Raw genomic sequence first — 19,998 nt, 5'->3', positions numbered from 1 at the left:
GTACTGGGACTAGCACATACTATGCTGATGCAGTGAAAGGCCGATTCACCATCTCCAGGGACAATCCCAACAACCTGCTGTATCTGCAAATGACCGGCCTGAAGCCTGAGGACACCGCCCGGTATCACTGTGAGGGAGACACAATGAGGTGAAGCCAGTCTGAGCTCAGACAAAAGCCTCCCGTGGCGGTTACCAGAGGAAGTCCCAGCTGGTTTGATGCTGACAGGCTGCGCGCTGGGAGCTCACAGGAGACAGTAATTTCCTCTGTTGGAAATGGGGGAAATGAACCCGGCTGTTCAGTCAGATCTAGATCCACAGGAGGCGGAGATACCAGGAACGGGGTGTCCCGCACTGGGTGTGGGGGGGATTCACTCGGTCCCAGATATTCTATTACATACACTGATATGGATTTAAAGGAACTATTATCTGCCAAAGAAAAGTGTTAAAATTCCCATGTAAACCTTTCAGTTCCCGTGTGAGGATAGAACGCAGGATAAGAAAAACCATCAACTCTGGCAGGTATAAAAGGGCCCAAGGCTTCTGCCAGAATCGCTGTTGGTCAGTGCCATAGACCTGTGTCGGGTAGGTTTAAAATGTTACATACGGTATTTATTCACTCCCTGCCCTGTACATTGTCTCAGTCCTATTAGCCTCATCAGTGAACTGGTCTCCAGCCAGTCTGAGAGCCTAGGACCATGGCGCATTATGGATTCCACCATCCATCCTTATCGTCTGAGTATCACTCAGTAAATCCATCTATTTAACATTCCCTTGCCAAATATCTATCTTCCCCCATACATCTATCTACCCCCATACACACCTATCTATATATCAACATTCATCCCATCTATGTACCTGTCCGCCACGCTCACGGTGCTCGGCCCGGGGAACCTCTCCCTTATATAGAGGTGTCTATGCAAATCAAATGATAATCACCCTGTTTAAATCCTGCCACGTCTCTGGTCCTGCAGCTCCTCCAAGAAGAAAACGCTTTTGCTCCGCCCCTCGGAATTTCTAACTCTCACAGAACCCAGGAAAATGAGATTTTGGTTAAACTTAAATCTCATTCTGTCACTTCTCCCAGGTAACAACGAAGGCAATTAAGTTTAGCCTGAGTTCCGGACTCTGATAGAATCAAGCTTTTAAACAAATCTGTATTTGCAGGGGCCAGGCTGCAAGTCCAGCTGGTGGAGTCTGGAGGGGATGTGAAAAAACCTGGAGACTCTCTCCGCCTCTCCTGCAACACCTCCGGCTTCACCTTCAGCAGCTATCTCATGGATCAGATCCCTCTGGCCCCCAGGAAGAGGCGGGAGTTGCTGGCCAGGGAAGTGCCTACTATGCTGATACCGTGCAAGGGCGATTCACCATCTCCAGAGACAACACCAACAGCCTGGAGCATTTGCAAATCAGCAGCCTGAGAGCGGAGGACACAAACAGCCAGGGACCTAGGACATAAACGAAGCTCTGTCTTATAGCCACGCTCTGGAGTTGGCTGGTTCGGGCGCTCGCTTGAACGTCTGTGGAAATATGGGAAGAGACTCAGACCCCATTTAAACACCAGACCCGCCCCACTGGGGGCACTGGCTGGATCAATAAGCTAGGGAGTCCTGGGGGTACACGTCATATAAGGGTCATAGCTGCCTGGCTCCCAGTGGAAATTACAGCCTCGAGTTAAGCACCCTGACTCTCCACCCCACTCTGCCTGAGCCAGAGGCTGGAGTTCAAGGTAGATCTCGTACCTCCCAGGAGAGTGCCCAGGGACCGGCTAGAAGTTTTTCCGGGGAACTCATCTCCACAGAACTGCATTTGAAGTTGTTCCACTTGGTACAGATACTTACAGAGTCTTTGTGACGAGAAAGCCATAGCCCGGTGTTCAGGATGTTCTTCTGGGATCAAGGGAGGCCCATCTTCAAGTCCCTGTGCGCGAATAATTATTTAAATGCTGCATTAATCGGTGTCAGGCAGTGTAGTGTGGTGGCTAGAACCCTTGGCTGGGTCTCAGGAGACCTGGCTTTTGTTTGAACAGGCCTTGGGCAAATCAGTTTCCTTCTCTGTGCCTCAGTTTATCCACCTCTAAAAAGGGGACACTAAAGCTCGCCGTCCTTTCCCAAATCTCTGTTACAGAGCTGAGTATTTTTATCATCCAAGGCTATAATCACTCCTGAGCTAAATGTGACAGCATGGATCAATGCAGTGCTTTAGATCAGTTTGGAGATGCTTCTGCTCACTCAGGGTCTCACAGCATATCATGATCTCATCTCCCACGGCTCGGACAAGGGACCTAGGTAAGAAATGAAATCCCAGCCCCAGGGCTCCATTTTAAAAGTACGGATATGCAAATCGAGTATTTGCATTCCCTGCTTAGAGCCTGCGGTTCCCCTTTGGGTGGAGAACCTGCAGCTCCCAGTGCCTGGGCAGTGACCGGCCCAACCCTCTAGAGAACTTTTGCCTGCAAATACGCAGAACGTTTTGGCTGCATTTCCTTTTCATGATGACAGCTTTCCAAGGTGTGTATTTCTTCTGGGGAAAATAGAGATATCCTTGGTTTCAAATGCTCTGTGGTAGTATTCGAATCAGAATTATTACCAGCAGCAATCGTAAAAGAAGCAAGAATTATATTAGCAGCAGCACAGTTAGTAAATATTATTTTTGGCATCAGCACCGTTATCTGGATTGTTAATGAGCTTTTCTATCCTCAGGGGCTGGGGCTCAGCTCGGCTGGTGGAGTCTGGAGGAGACGTTAAGAAGCCGGGACAATCTCTGCGCCTCACCTGTAAAGGCTCCGGATTTGATTTCAGCCAGGCCGGGATGCACTGACTCCGACAAGATCTCCCAGGAAGGGACTGGAGTGGGTCTCTGTGATTTTCTTCGATGGGAGTAAGGAATATTACGCCGCTTCTGTCAAAGGGCGATTCACCACCTCCAGGGACAACTCCCAAAACCAGGGTAGCGGGACCGCGGGGCTTGCTGCACTCCACCAGGTGCTCTGGCCAGGGGAGCGGGGCCACGGGGCTTGCTGCCATCCGGCCGGGGTAGCAGGGCTGTAGGACTTGCCGCCCTCTGGCTGGGCTTGGGCCCTCTTAGGTGCAAGGCGCGGGGCCCTCTTAGGCGTGGGGCCGATTGGGGGAGTCGGGGGAATGGGTCTAAAGTCGGCCCTGCTGACAGGCTCCTGGCAAGGGACTGGAATGTGTTGCTTATATAAGAAGCAGTGGGGGTACAATATACTACCTTGATTCAGTGACAGGCCGATTCACCATCTCCAGGGATAATCCCAAGAGTGAGCTGTACCTGCAAATGACCTGCCTGAAATCCAAGGACACCGCCCGCTATCACTGTGCGAGAGACACAGCGAAACCAAACCGATTTGTGATCATACATAAACCCAGGCTGTGGAATCGCCCTTCTCCCGGCAGCCGCGCGGGGGCAGCAGTGACACACACACCGCTTCCGGCTCGGACAGGACACCCAGCAACCCGGTGAATGTAACACAAACCTCCTGTCACTGGGGTTTAGAATCTTCCAGCCGCGCCTGCTGCTGAATGCCCCGGGCAGAGCTGTACAATAGATACGAGAGAGGAGATGTCCAGAGACGTGAGACTCTCCCGGGACTGTCGGATGGGGAAGGAGCCACAGCTGCGGGGAGCCAGCGGCTGCTTCCGCTTCAGTGAAAGGGAGAGCACTGAGCACTGAGGGACGGTGCGGGTTGTGGGCTCTGTCAGAATAAAGGCCATGACGGCAGTAACCCAGAGACAGTCTAGAGCACAAGCTCGGGGGAAACGCATTGCCTTATAGTCCGGTGCTTTTCCTATAGCGAGACACCTGTAAGGGAGACAGAGTGTGTGAGAGAGAGACGGCTGGGCCCTGCAGGAGGGAGTGAAACTTGCTCTGTGCGTAGGGATATGTCAGTGTTGAATCCCAGACAGTCCCTTACACTGACCTAAGTATCCGGTGACTCCAAGCTATGCTCGGTACAATGAGTTCGGGATATTTCTGAGAAAAGCAGGGAATACTGAACCACCGCCCTAACCATAAACCTGTATTTATCCCCTAATCCCAATCCAAACCCTAAATTATTCTTTGATTTAACCCTAACCATGCTCCTAATTCCACATTCAACTTCTGAGGAAGTCTTTGTACCAATTGACTCATGGAAAGTGTCCTAAAATATCTTGAGCTCACCCCAAGCTCATCTAAATAGAGAGAATTTCTATGTGTGTGTTGCTGTGGGTACCAAGGAACATTCTGTATGGCTGGTGGAAGACCTAGGAACATGGGCAATGTGGTTTCTAAGTTTGTATGGGACAGAGGGTTTGTAAAGGTATTGAAGCTCCTACCTCCCCTTGATGTCAGTGGGAGTTAGGCAATTAAATAACATTAAAAAATCGTTCCTAAGGGCATCAGAGTTCCATTTATTTTAAATTAATGGAGATATCCTATCTCCTAGAACTGGAAGGGACCTTGAAAGGTCATCGAGTCCAGCCCCCTGCCTTCACTAGCAGGACCAAGTACTGATTTTGCCCGAGATCCCTAAGTGGCCCCCTCAAGGATTGAACTCACAACCCTGGGTTTAGCAGGCCAATGCTCAAACCACTGAGCTATCCCTCCCCCCTGATTCCATATTGTCAACTTTCTTCCTAGCAAGACAAAGAATCACTTTACATCTGCTACCCAAAACCATCCTTTTTTTCATTATACTCTTCTGATAACCATATCCGTAACCTTAACCTGAACCTAACCTAACCTAACGCTACATTTATTTCTAACCTTACTCCTAATCCTAACTCTGTTCTGTATCTCCAGCTCTAATCCCGATCCTAATTTTAACTCAAATACTGACCCTTGCCCTAACCAGAAACCTATATTTATCCCTTAACCTCAATCCTAAATTATTCTTTAACCTAACCGAAACCCACTCTCTAATCCCTTTCATTTAACACATAAAATATATTATTTCCATCTCTCTGTGTCTCTCTCTGGGTCTCCTCCAAATTCTCACCTAACGGGCAGCCAGGAGAGGGAAGAGAAACCCCGAGACTGTTCCATCCCGAGTGTTTGTTTATTGGGGATAAATGGCCCCAGCACCCAGGAATCACCCCTGCACAGCTCGCACTGGGTTGCTGCAATTCCCAGGCCGGTCGGATTTTGTGCCAAGAGGATAAATATGACATCCGGTGCCTCTGTTTGTGGCTATCTCACCCAGATCTTTGGTGCTTCGAGGTCTCTGATAATTCCAGCCCCTCGTGCCCTTTGAGACTCTCCTCCTGGGTTAGGAGCCAGAGCGGCTCCACCTACAGAGCGTTGATGAAGGGGCTGGCTGGCTGGAAGTAATATCCTGGATCCTGTGAAAATGACTGGCCTGTAGCCAAGTGGAGTTTGGAGAGAATTAGGCTCGGCAGAATTTTTTTTTTTAAATAGTTTTGACAGCCAATATTGGTGTCTATTTGAAACCATTGTTGATTGTTATATAGTTGCACAGAATTGTGTGTTTTCAGCATGATTTTACTTTGAGAATTTGTAAGTTTCAATGCTGGTGGAAGGAAATATGTTTTCGGGGGCAGAGGCGGGGGGGGTTTCGAGTGTTTGATGAAATTCAGGTTTACCATATTTATCAATAAAAAATATAATCTGTTTGTGGGAGACACAGTGAAATGAAGCCGGTTTGTGATCATACAAAAACCCAGGCTGCGGAATCGCCCTTCTCCTGGCAGCTGTGCGGGGGCAGCAGTGACACACACACCGCTTTGGGCTCGGACAGGCAGGGCCGGCTTTACCAAGATCGGGGCCCAATTCCTGGAGGCGTGGCAAGCCCCGCCCCCAGGAATCAGGAGCTCCGGCCAGGGTAGCAAGGTTTGGGGCCGGGCCGGTGCCGCTGGGGCCGGGGGTGCTCTGCCGGGGCCGGGCCGGCGCACTCGGCCGGAACTGGGGCCGGCGCCTGAGCCGGGCCGGAGCCACCGGGGCCGGGGGTCCTCGGCCGGCGCTGCTCGGCCAGGTCCGGTGCCACGGGGCCCGAGCTGGGCCAGGCCAGGCTGGAGCTACTGGGGCTGGGGCCGGAGCCGCTTGGCTGGGCCAGGGCCGGACTGGGCCACGCTGCACCTCCCCAGAGCCCTCCTCCTCGCGTCCCCCTCCGCCCCAGCTTATCTGCTGCTGCCCGCCTGCCCCTGATTGGAGCAAGGGGGCAGAGCGTTCAGGGGAGGGGGAGGAGGGGGAAGAGAGCTGGGGGAGGGGTGTGGAGAGCTGCGGGGCCGTTTTAGGCACGGGGCCCGATTCAGCCGAATCGGCCTAAAGCCGGCCCTGCGGACAGGAGACCCAGCAACTGGGTGAATGTAACACAAACCTCTGGTCAGTTTTAACCCTTCCATTCCCGGGCAATGTGTCTCCCCTTCCTGCCCAGAGCCTTGCTGGGTGCAGAGATCCCTCGCTTCATCTGTGAACCCCAATCCGGAGTGAGTCCTGATCTGAGTCGCTCTCCCCTCGCAGACCTGGCACGTTGGCTGTCCCGGGCCCGTCTCTGTGTCAGACTCACAGGACAGCGTCTGTCAGTGTAAAGGGGACAAGTGCATTGGGGTTTGCATCAGACCCAACAGATGGAGCAAATTGCTCCTGGGGCCAAATCCTCCGCTAGTGTAAAGTCACCACAACGGCTTCTGCTAGACACGAGTTACTCCTGATTTACACCAGGGAGGCTCTGGCCCTTTCAGCAAACTGGGATGTTTATCGCATTAATGCAGCGGAAGGTGATTAGTTCATTATAACCGATGTGGGGCCCCTCACCGGGGCTTCTCCGCCCTTCACAAGCGGCTATTGCCTTTATCCCCACAACGCTACCGGGAGGCCGGGAAACTATCCCAGCCCCTGGTTCAGAGAGGGGAGACTGAGGCTGGGACATGCAAATGGGCAATGCAGGGTCCGGGTGGGGCTGTGGGGCAGAAATCAATCAGTGTCTGAATAAACCCCACTGGCTGCAGGGTCCCCGGGGGGGGGGGGCAAGTGGGGCAATTTGCCCCAGGCCCGCAGGGGCCCCCACGAGAATGTCGGAGGCTCCCCCCCACCTCCGCCTTCCCCTGGTTCCTCAGCGCGCCGCATCCAGGAGTGGCCCTGGACAGAGCTAAAGTGGGGTGGCTCCAGGGGGCCTGAGCTCCTCCCGCTCAGAGCCGCGTGGTAAGGGGGCAGAGCTGCGAGCTCTGGGCCAAGCAGCAGGAGCTCAGGTCCCGCTGGAGCCACACCACTGCAGCGCTGTCCAGGGCCGCTCCTGGACGCTGCGTGCTGAGGCTCCGGGAGAGGGGGGAGGAGGGGTAAGTGGCATGGTAAGGGGGCCAGGGATGGGGGGGTTGGATAAGGGGCAGGGAGTCCCGGGGATAGTCAGAGGACAGGGAGGGGGCAGAGGTTCTGGGGGTGGTGGTCAGGGGACGGGGAACGGGGGGTTGGATCGTGTCTATAACACTGTTATAAATGCTGGAGGCCAAGCAGGGTTTGAGGTGGAGGCTGACAGCTCGCAACCCCCAGTAATAACCTCATGACCAGGGCTGCCCAGAGGGGGGGGCATGTGGGGCAATTTGCCCCAGGCCCCGGACCTCGCAGGGGCCCCCACGAGACTATACTATTCTATAGTATAACAACTTTTTTATATTGAAGGGGCCTCCAAAATTGCTTTGCCCCAGGCCCCCTGAATCCTCTGGGCAGCCCTGAACACCACAGTACAAGGAAAGTCTGAATTCTAAATTCTCTCCCTATTGAATGAATCTTAAATCCTCGGTGGAAAACCTTCCCCCCACCCACCCCCACCTTCACACACAGAAACCCAAATGATAAAAATTAAACTAACTGGGATTATTTCATAAAGCTGTTGGCTCTCCTTGAAATACCACTGTGTGCACTGGTGGTTAGGCAGCTGGATTGGGAGTTAGACGACAGGGATTTTTTCCCAGCCTCTGTCACTCACCTGTTGTTGGGCAAGTCCCTGCCATGGTCTGTGCCTCTATATCTCCCTGCCCCCCCTTTGCTTATTTACAGTGGGATTTTCAAAGCCCAGTAAAAGATCGAGATTCTCAATTCTTATTCATTTGGGCCTCCAAATCCCTTAGGAGGCTTTGAAAAAATCTCAGTCTGGTAAGAGCTTTGTGCAAAGGATGGTCTCACAGGGGCGAGGCCTGACACTCAGCTGGGTCCTCTTGGTGTCATTGTAAGTGTTGGGTGATATTATCAGTAGCAGCAGCAGAAGCTACAACAGCAGCAGGTGTACTGTACTCTCTGCTTTCCATGTCTCATCTGCCGGCAGAAAGGGCACTGACTGATGCTTTGATGAGCCAATGTCCTTACTAATCTTCTGCAAGATCCTTTATTCTTTACTCCCACGACCGGTCCCAGTTAAATCAATGGGGTTACACACACGGGGAATAAAGCCAGCAGGATGTAAGTGTTTCCTGCACGCATAGGGATCTGCACAGGAATATTTTGCTAGTCTTATTGCTCACCGCGTTTTGTAATTAAATCCGAATTGCTGAATGTCTGTAGGAATCATCCTCATTATTTCCAGCATTTTGATAGTTCCATTCCCTGTTTTGCAAACACTTGCACGGAAATTTCAAACAATAGCTGCAGAATTTTCCTGACTCAGGTGTGTGAACACAGGGCGTCATCCAGCGAACACAGAACTAAACAGCAGGTTGTTCTGTTTTTTCTTTATTTATTTTTTCTTTATTTGACTTTCATGGGCTTTCCATCAGTCTGTAGCAGTACTATAGTATTAACAGCGCACTACCTACAACAACGCATTTTTACTCAAGTTACCCAGGTCAGAAAACAGTCAGATTTCACATGGTAACGAGAATCCACCCAATGTATCGCTGAAACTGTTCCAGGGAAGTATTGAAAACACTCTGGCCTGGGGACCTCATAATCTTTAATGAATTTGTCCTCACAACAACTCTGTGAAGCAGGAAAGTGCTGGTGTGTCCGAAGTGCAGATGGGGGCCCGAGACACAAGGGAACACGTTACACTTGCCCAGGGTAACCCAGGAAGTCTGCGGAGGAAAAAGGGGATGGAATCCCCAAACCTGTAACCCCAGCCTGGATCCCTAACCACTGACTTCTGATTGCGGCTTTCTGAATCCCCAAACCTAGATTTTCAGATGCGCTCTTAGGAAGGTTGTCTCTCTTATAAGGGGCGAGATATGCAAATAGGAGTGACAGGTGGATGTTTAAATCTGTCCCACTCTCTGCCCAGGCTGCAGCTGGAGAGACCATCCGCAGCCCCCTGGGTCTGTACAGTTACCGCCAATAGTCTGAAAACTTTCTTGGACAACAACGAGGAAAATGACACTTTGGCCCCATTTGGTTTTCTTTGTAGCAGCTCTGGAAGATAATTTATCCCCCATTAATACACAGGCGGGGCGGGTATCTGGTATTATTGCTGCTGATATCAATGTGGTATGGGACACGTCTCTCTTCTGTCGTCTCACCCCGACTGATGTACAAAGTGCCCAGTGTGGCTGGTTCTCCCGCTGTTCCCTGGTTGTTTTCATCTGCTCCTTGAACCCGGGACTAATGACTGGTTTCATGGGGTGACTGAGCTTTATTTACAATCTTCCATTTCCCTGCTCCCCCAGGGGCCCGCTCACAGGTGGTTCTGACCCAGTCGGGGCCAGCGCTGAAGAAACCCGGAGAGTCCCATAAACTGCAATGTGCCACCAGCGGGTTCACTCTGAGCAGCACCTGGATGAATTGGATCAGACAGGAGCCGGGAAAGGGGCTGGAGTGGCTGGTCAGCTACTATGATCCCTCAAACAAGCACTACGCCTCCTCCGTCCAGGGCCGATTCACAGCCTCCAAGGACAGTGCCAACTTCTACCTGCAAATGACCAGCCTGAGAGTGGAGGACACTGCCATGTATTACTGCGCGAGTTACACAGTAGGGGAAGTGAGTCTGAGCTCAGATAAAAACCTTCCCCTGCAGTAACAGCGCAATATGTCCGCTGCTGAGGTCGCCAACCAGCCCCCGACTGCCAGGGACAGGGGATGGAAGCAGCCCAGAAAAACTCTCCCAGATTGTAAACATTTGCAGGCTTGGACAGTTTCACAATGGGGTTAGTTCCCTCCTCTGGAATTCCTCTGAGCATCACATGCTGCCATTCAAATGTTTATTCTCACCCATTTCTTCTTTTTCAAGCACACAGGTGAGAATACAAAGGCATCACACTCACACCTGTACCCACACATGAACACAGACTCACCTGTGTATCTGCACAGGAACACTCGCAGTACAACACACACAAATGAAAGCAAGCTGCACACATATGCAAAAATAAACCTACTCACAATCACACCGCTCAGGACACAAAGACACAAACACGCATACCAGCGTAAACAGAGGGTGAAGGCTCTTCACTTCCCTGTACCTCAGTTTACACGTTTAGAAGCACTGGAGATAATGACATTTCCTTTCCTTGTTTGAGAGCCAAGGCTGGGAAATCACTAGGGAATAGTTGGGTGATATTATCAGTAGCAACAGCAGAAGCTAAAACAGCAGCAGGGGTACTGTACTCTCTGCTTTCCATGTCTCATCTGCCGGCTCAAAGGGCACTGACTGATGCTTTGATGAGCCAATGTCCTTACTAATCTTCTGCAAGATCCTTTATTCTTTACTCCCACGACCGGTCCCAGTTAAATCAATGGGGTTACACGCAGGACGAATAAAGCCAGCAGGATGTGGTTGATTCATGCAGGAATATCAATCTGCACAGGAATATTTCGCTAGTCTTATAGCTCACCGGGTTTGTAATTAAATCCGAATTGCTGAAGCTCTGTAGGAATCACCCTCATTATCTCCATTCCCCGTTCTGCGAACACCTGCATTGATATTTCAAGCAATAGTCCCAGAATTTTCCTGACTCAGGTTAATAACACAGGGCACCATCCAGCGAACATTGAACTAACCAGCTGGTTGTTGCAGTATTTTTCCCTTTGACTTTCCTGGGCTTTCCATCACTACTGAGCAGTATTTTACTTCCCACAGCAACGCGTCTTCACTCAAATTACCCAGGTGAGAAAACAGTCACATTTCACATGGGAAGGAGAATCCACCAAAAGTATCTGTGGAAATGTTCCAATGAAGTACTGGAAACGCTCCCATTCATTTCAATGATCTTTGGCCCAGGACCAGGCTAAGACATTCCTGTATTTTAGGCCCTTACATGGCCACATCACATGGTATCTGGGAACCTCATAATCTGTAATGCATTTATCCTCCCAACAAGTCTGTGAGACAGGAAAGTGCTGTTTATGTCCACAGGTGGACAGGGGTCGTAGGTTTGTATAATTTTTGGTGGTTCCCAGAATGGGTCCAAATCTCCCCCGCCCCCCCCCAAACACACACACCTGCCTAAGGCTCTGGGAGGAAGTTTGGGTGCAGGTTCTGGGCTGGGGCAGGGGGTTGGAGTTCAGGAGGGGGTGAAAGTTCTGGGAGGGAGTTTGGGTGCAGGAAGTAGTTTGGGGTGCAGGCTCTGGGAGAGACTTTGGGTGTGGGAAGGGTGTGGGCTCTGGGAGGGGTTTGGGTGCTGGATGTGGGCTCTAGGCTGGGACCAAGGGTTGGGGTGTGGGGCATAGGGCTGGGCCGGGGATGAGGAGTTTGGGGTGCAGCAGGTGGCTGCCCTGGGGCAGGGGGCAGAGAGGAGAACTCCATACGTGGAGATGGAGGCCTGACACACAAGGGGAATAAGTTACACTTGCCCAGGGTAACCCAGGAAGTCTGTGGAAGGAAAAGGGGATGGAATCCCCATACCCGTAAGCCCAGCCTGGATCCCTAACCACTGACGTCTGACTCTGCCTTCCTGAATCCCCAACCCTAGATTTTCAGACGGGCTCTTAAGGAATTTGTCTCTCTTTTAAGGAGGGGGATATGCAAATAGGGGTGACAGGTTCCTCTTTAAATCTGCCCAGGCTGCACCCAGAGAGACCATCCGCAGCCCCCCTCGCCTGAAAACTTTCCCCTCCAACACCAGGGCAAATGACTCTTTGGCTCCATTTGGTTTTCTTTGTAGCAGCTAACAAAACCTGAGCTCGCTCCACGGCAGAACTTGTGTCTCTTATAAACAGGGTGATATGCAAATAAAAGTGAGAGCCTCTTCTTTAAATCTGTTCCTTTCTCTGCCCAGGCTGCACCCGGGGAGACAATCCGCAGCCCCTGGGTCTGTGCAGTTACCAGCCGGTCCCCTGAAAACTTTCCCCTTGAGCGGTGCCTGGATGTGTTGGTTCAGACGGGAGTCCAGGAAGGGGCTGGAGTGGCTGGCCAGGTACTATGATCCCTCCAGCCACAGTTACGCCTCCTCCATGCAGGGGAGATCTACAGCCTTCGAGGACAGCACCACTTTCTGCTTGCACATGAACAGCCTGAAAGCCGAGGACACCGCGGTGTAGAGACACTGACACACCCAGCGAGGGGAAGCCAGTCTGGGCTCAGACAAAACCTTCCCGGGAGCTGCAGCAGAGGCGGTTCTCCGGCTGGGGGCGCTGACCAGACACAGACAGGAAGGGACACGGTGATGGGAGCATCGGAGACACTGGTCAGGGGAAGAAATGCAGGTCCCCGGATCATAAATATGTGCAGGGCAGCAGCATTTCTAAATGGAGTTTAATTATTCACCCTGGAATTCCTCTGAACATCAGACACTGCAGTGCTAAGAGCTCTTCTGACCCCTTTTCTGTGCCAGAGACAGAAAAACAGAAACACACACTCACACACACACACAGTGACACATCTCAACACATAAACACAGGAACACAGACACACCAGAAGTATACACACAAAGACATGTTTTTCTTACTTAAGCAAATGTATTAGACTTTAGTATATCACATTTTCCTGATTTATCCAAACACTTTGTATTCCAAGTTGAATAAAACAAGTATCTGCTTTTTGATTTAACCCTTCTATTTAATTTTGAACTAGACTGTCTTATGAAAATATTAAACCCAACAATTCTGGCCACAAGACAAACACCACAAGACAGGACACAGAACACAAAAATAATCCCTATTGTACCAGTAAATGCATGGTACATTGAATGCTGTTCAACTGGCATCCGTTTTCTCTGATGATCTGAAAGACAAAAGAACAGAGGTCTACCCCTTCTGGGCAGTCAGTCATAGTTTAAAATATTTCCTTTGTATACAAATACTCTTGTTGATTTCAGGCAAAACAGAGGAATTACCCCATATTTCCTTGTATTTATTTCATAGGTAGCCCAGGTTTCAGTGGCTTCTACCTTATCAGTTAATTTGCATTAGTACAGATTCTTTCTGGCTTGCTTCTGGATCCAAAGCTATCCACAGCTTAAAGACTCTTACTTTAAAAAAAGGACACAATTAACTTTCCCAAACTTTTGATTGCCTTTTACTTCTATCTCCTGCTTTCAGAACACATACAGTAGCCACATCAATTTCTACACAAGGTGTAACTGTTTCTTTTGTGCTTACAAAATCTCCATGCACCCCTAGTAAAGTGACAGCTCGACCACACAGAGCCAGGGGCACTGTCCTTCTCTCTCTTTACCAGATCTTTTATCTGCTATTTGTTACCCAAAAACAAATTCAAATCTTTTCCCATTCTCCTGGCTTTGACTACCCTGCTGCAGCTACAACCTTTGGTCTTTAGTTAAAACATTTTAAATCTTGTAAAGCATTAAGTCACCTTAAGGATTAAATGCTAAATACCTTAAACAACACTAGTTTCCTGTGTCTGGCAAAAGAATTCTCGGTTTTGCAACTTTAAAACAATACCAATTCATCTCAAACTTATAAAACACAGATTGTACACAGCAGGAGTGTTCTTCAGCAAATTCGACTAACTTATTCATAGTCGAATAATTCCACTTAAATAACCTCTTGCCTGGATTACTTACAGACATTCCTACCAAGTTTCACTGCTTGATTCCCTCTAGCAACTACAGAGTTAACTTCTCACTCTCTTTTCTTAAATCACTTGCTTGTCTCCCAAAGACACCCAATCAACTCAGATTTTACCATTCCAATTATTGTCCTGGGGATCTGAAATCCCCATGCTTATAATTACTTACTCCTTTCCTTCCACTATGCCCTCAAAGTTTCCAACCTGTTTTCCAAATACTCTATCTGTTGCCTGCCCGCTTGGGCCCGATCCTGCTTTTCTCGCTGAACCATCCCTTCCATGGGCACCGGCTTCTTCCACTACCAATTTAGATAGGAGGGTGGGCTTCTCAACTATCCCCCACCCTTCCTGGTCTCTTCTCTTAAACATTCTTACTCACAAGGCTACCCAAGTCCTCCCTCATGAGGCTTGCCACCAGGGCAAAACGCATGGCCCTTTGGCATTTAACTATTCAATTTTCTCTTGTGGCAAACACACTGCTGTTACAGCATATGCTGAGCACAAATTATTAAATTTTGACAAGTCCCTGAAGGACTGGTACTTGCTTAGCCAGTGCTTCCTTTTCTGCCTGGAAGTCCTGTCTCAAGGCTTGCAACTTGCCCTGGGCGTAGGTTTGAGTTGCTGCCTGGTTCATGATCTGTGCTCTTAATTGCTCAATTCTAGTTATCGAGTACACAACTCTTCCCTTTTCTCCAACTTCTCTATTGCCCAGTCCTGCTACGACTGGGGTAGATCCACCTGACACCCTTCCCGGTCAGCCGGGGTGGAGAGAGGAATGCTAAACCCCTCTCCGGTTCTGAGACTTACTGCGGCAAAGAGTAGGCACACTTTTAATCATACAATTCTCAACATATAACACTCTGAGGGTACATCTACACTACAGCGGGGAGTCGATTTAAGATACGCAAATTCAGCTACGTGAATAGCGTAGCTGAATTCAACGTATCGCAGCCGACTTACCCCGGTGTGAGGACGGCGGCAAAATCGACTTCTGCCGCTTTTTGTCGGCGGCGCTTACTACCACCTCCGCTGGTGGAGTTAGAGCGCCGATTTGGGGATCGATTGTCGCGTCCCAACGGGACGCGATAAATAGATCCCCGAGAGGTCGATTTCTACCCGCCGATTCAGGCGGGTAGTATAGACCAGACCTAACAGTACCAAGCAAAGCAAACATAAAATAAAAAGGGCAAAACAAATAGATGGTGTGCATTCTGCAGGGCTCCCCACTTTTCCTCAAAAAGCATGGCCCTTTTCTTATGGGAAGGAATATCCATCAGTTGCTGCATCGGGGAATGGCCCAAGGCCAAATGAAGGCAAGGGAGGCGGCACTCATTCCATTCATGTCAGTGATCTTTGCATCACACCCAGAGTAACAGATTTGTTTGTCTTAGTCAGGGGGTCTCAAACTGGGGGTCGGGAGGTTATTACATGGGGGGTCAGCTGTCAACCTCCACCCTAAACCCTGCTTGCCTCCAGCATTTACAATGATGTTGAATATATTAAAAAGTGTGTTTAATTTTATTAGAGGGGTCACACTCAGAGGCGTGCTGTGTGAAAGGGTTCGCCAGTAAAAAAAGTTTGAGACACACTCTTAGATACACACCATCAGATCTGAGCATCTCATACTTTTTATCGCATCTATCCTCACTATACCCCGGTGAGGCAAGAAGGTCCCATTATCCCCATTTCATAGCCTGAGAACTGAGGTGCACCTCTGGGAGTTGGGCGCTGTGGTGCTTTAGAAAATCCCGCTTGATGCGTCAATATTTAGAAAAATCCGGCCCCAGATGACTTGCCCCGAGTGACACAGGAAGTCTGGGTCAGGGCAGGGAACTGAGCCTAGGCCTGCTGGGTCGCAGGTGGGCACCCTGCCAGCTGAATGATCCTTCCTCGCTTCTCTGTGCCACTCCGTGAATCCCCAGGCAGGTAAATTGGGCTCGCTAAGTGAGGAGGTTTTATGTGTCACCAGGAGGGGGATATGCAAATAGGTGTGTGTCATGTTATCTGATCATATATCACCATATAGATCATTCTTGCAACCACTGTTATAAATTTGCAGGAAATCTTGTACAAAGGTTGCTGAGTGAGGGGTCTATGAAAGGGTTATGATTTGCTGGTTATGATTATGCTGTCTGTACACATGTATCATTTTGTATTTGAAGATATAAATATTGTCTCTATACTTGGATTTCAAATGTGGGCTCCTGGGGAACTGCCCACAAGGTAACTAGCCAGCACACCTTGGAGGGACTGTTCAAATTAAGTGGTTCATCAAGAAATACCCGGTTGACAATGGACCATGGGAGATGCCCATCTACAAGATTTGCTGCAAATATATCACAGTGGTTGCAACGATGATCTATATGGTCATATTCTAATCAGATAATGTCACACCAAATATTCTATTACACACATTGATATGGGTTAAAAGGAATTATTATCTGCCAAACAGAAGGCCAAATAGTCCCATGTTCACCTCTCAGTTCCCGTGTGGGGATAGAAAGCAGGAGAGGTGAAAACACAATCCTTGGCTTCCCCATCCACCCTTCCCCTTTCTTTTGGTACTGGGAGCTAACCAACCAAAACACCCCACTAAGTTTTAGTAAAGAGACAACAGTCCCCTTTCACAGACACTGATATGGGTTAAAAGGAATTATTATCTGTCAAACAGAAGCCCAAATAGTCCCATGTTCACCTCTCAGTTCCCGTGGGGGGATAGAAAGCAAGAGAGGTGAAAACGCAAACCCCGGCAGCTATAATGGGAACAAGATTGTTTCCCAATCCCTGTTGGTCAATGCTATAGAGCTGTGGCATGTCTGTTTATAGATTTATTTGACTCCCTGCCCTGTACATTGTCTCCCTTCTATTAGCCTCATCACTGAACTGGTCTCCAGCCAGTCTGAGAGCCTAGGACCATGGCGCATTATGGAGCCAGCCACCCACCCACCCTCATCGTCTGAGTATCCTTCAGTGTAACTGTCTATGGAACATTCCCCGAGAACATTCTCTCTCTCTCTCTCTCTCCAGTGTGTGGGAATGAGTGTGGGGATATGAAAGGGAACATGGGTGTAATGAGAATGGAGATCTGTGTTTCAGCGTGAATGCTGATACTTGTATGGGAATGAAAATGTTTTTGTTGTTATCTCTCAATATTACATCGTGCGGATGGTTGAAAAACACGTAGCGTTCATATCACACAAGTTCTTTAAACACAACGAGGAGAAAACTTCTGTCTACACTTTATTGCTTATTAATAATTAACTAAGTAAATGATCTGGATGATGATACTTAGCAGTGATAGATTTGGTGCTAGTTGTGGGCCTAGCGACTAGGGTCTCCAGAAGCTGGGAATGGAGGACAGGGGGTGGATCACTCGGTGATTCCCTGTTCTGTTCATTCCCTCTGGGGCACCTGGCACTGGCCACTGTCGGAAGACAGGATACTGGGCTAGATGGACCCTTGGTCTGACCCAGTCTGACCTTTCTTATATTCTAAATTATAGTCTAGGCTCCCACAGTCCTAGGCACGGTACAAACACAGACCATAAAACCTCTCTCAGTCCCACCGAGTTTACAATCCAAGTGTAAATGGGAAGTGGAGTGTGACTGGGAACAGGAATATAAACAAGAATATAAATATCAGACGTGCAGAATAATCTTCCTTCACTGTTGCCTGAATCCTCCTCGACTCTCCCATAAAGAAAAACTCCCAGACACGTCGCTCTTGGCACACTAATGTCAGGGAGGCTCCACTGCAAAACCATGACTCTGTCCTCAGACTCCCCCCACCCCCCAGCTTCTCCCACCTGCACCCACAGGCGGGCCCCAGACCTGGTCCAAAGCACGAGCCAGGCTTGCTCAGATCACGTTCCTAGTGTCATGGATCATTTCAATGTAGCCAGTCACTGCTGGGAGGGGAAAGGGGCTTCCATCCCAAATCCCTCCCAGCGCCACGGGAAATCTTCCCTCTCCAGCGGGTGGCCCAGCCCAATGGATCCCTGGAACACGACCCCTCCCCAGATACTGACCCCCCCCAACCGGACGTTGCATGGCCCTTATACACGTGGAACGGGGCTCCAGAGTGGAGTTCCCCCAATCCCCAATATCACCTCACAATAGCCAGGCCCTCAGTTCCTGGGTGAGGAAATACAGTCACTGCAGGGAGCTGGTCATTCCTCCCAGGGGTCCAAAAGTGTCAGGAGGACCCAGCGCCCTGTGCCCGGCGCTGCACAGACACACAGGCCGGGACAGTCTGACTCCTGCACCCGGAGCCCTGGGGCGAGTCACTCAGATCACTGGCAGCAGGAGTGTGTGTCTCTTATAAAGCGGGGACATGCAAATGAGGGAGACAGTTTCCTGTTTAAATCTGTGCCTCTCTCTGCCCAGGCTGCATCTGGAGACACAATCCGCAGCCCCTGGGTCTGTGCAGTTACCAGCCAGACTCTGAGAACTTTCCCCTCCAGCACCAGGGAAAATGGGATTTTTGCACCTTGTAATTTTCGCTGTAGCAGCTTTGGAAGGTATTTTCCTCCTCTGAATAACTGACAGAGTCAGAAGAATATTGTTTTACTGCTGTTTTTATATCGATATTAATGGCCTGTCTCTATTCTCAGGTGTCCGGTCCCAGGTCCAGCTGGTGGAGTCCGGAGGGGATGTGAAAAAGCCCGGAGACTCTCTCCGCCTCTCCTGCAAAGCCTCCGGATTCACCTTCAGCAGCTACTATATGGACTGGGTCCGACAGGCTCCTGGCAAGGGACTAGAATGGGTCGCTTTTATAAGCACTGATGGGAGTACAATATATTACCCCGATTCAGTGAAAGGCCGATTCACCATCTCCAGGGATAATTCCAAGAGTGAGGTGTATCTGCAAATGACCGGCCTGAAGCCCGAGGACACCGCCCGCTATTACTGTGCGAGAGACACAGTGACAGGAAACTGTTTTGTGATCATACAAAAACCCAGGCTGTGGAATTGCCCTTCTCCCGGCAGCAGCGCGGGGGCAGCAGTGACACACACACCGCTTCAGGCTCAGACAGGAGACCTGGCAACCAGGCAACTGGGTGAATGTAACACAAACCTCCTGTCAGTTTTAACCCTTTTGTTCCCGGGCAACGTGTCTCCCCGTCCTGCCCAGAGCCCCGCTAGCCTGCGGGTTCAGAAATCCTTTGCTTCATTTGGGAACTCCAATCCGGAGTGAGTCCTGTTCTGAGTCGCTCTCCCCTTGCAGACCTGGCACGTTGGCTCTCCGGGGCCCGTCTCTGTGTCAGACTCACAGGACAGCATCTGTCAGTGTAAAGGGGACAAGCGCATTGGGGTTTGCATCACACCCAATGGATGGAGCGAATTGCTCCTGGGTCCAAACCCTCCAGTACTGTAAAGTCAACGCAACTGCTTCCGCTAGACTCAAGTTACTCCTGATTTACACCAGGGAGGCTCTGGCCCTTTCAGCAAACTGGTATGTTTAGCGCATTAATGCAGCGGAAGGTGATTAGTTCATTATAACCGATGTTGGGCCCCTCACCATGGCATCTCCGCCATTCACAAGCGGTTATTGCCTTTATCCCCACAACGCCGCCGGGAGCCCGGGGAACTATCACAGCCCCCAGGTTGCACCCGGAGAGACAATCCACAGCCCCCTGGGTCTGTGCTGTTCCCAGAGACTCTCCCATAGAACTTGCTCCAGTCAAACCATGGAAAATAAATCTTTGGGTCCATTTAGTTTTCACTGTAGCAGCTTGGGAAGGTATTTTCCTACTCGTGAACACATTGCAGAGGCAAACGATTTATTGTTCCACACCTGTTTTCTAAGTGTCTGTTTATTCGCAAGTGTCCGGTCACAGGTGCAGCTGGTGGAGTCCAGAGGGGATGTGGAAAAGCCCGGAGATTCTCTCCGTCTCTCCTGCAAAGCCTCCAGTTTAACCTTCAGTAGCACCAGTGAATTGGGTCCGACAGGCTCCTGGGAAGAGACTTGAATGTGTCGCCCATATAAACCCCAGTTTGGGTATTGTATATGTGTCTCCCCTTCCTGCCCACAGCCCCGCTGGGCCTCCGGTGCAGAGATCCCTCGCTTCATCTGTGAACCCCAATTCGAAGTGAGTC

General features: G+C 50.1%; 1 gene segment (V, D, J or C); it reads left to right on the top strand.

Annotated features, from left to right (window-relative positions):
* The first annotated feature begins 18,277 nt into the window (after nucleotides 1–18,277).
* On the top strand, nucleotides 18,278–19,096 carry LOC117885508. The segment is given in 2 exon segments: nucleotides 18,278–18,419; nucleotides 18,513–19,096. Coding segments are annotated over 2 exon segments (630 nt in total).
* Nucleotides 19,097–19,998: the final 902 nt, after the last annotated feature.

This window comes from Trachemys scripta, chromosome 12, assembly GCF_013100865.1.
Source record: "Trachemys scripta elegans isolate TJP31775 chromosome 12, CAS_Tse_1.0, whole genome shotgun sequence".
Lineage (NCBI taxonomy): Eukaryota > Metazoa > Chordata > Testudines > Emydidae > Trachemys > Trachemys scripta.
Note: the sequence above shows the minus strand (reverse complement) of the source record. Positions and strands in the feature narration are given on the sequence as shown.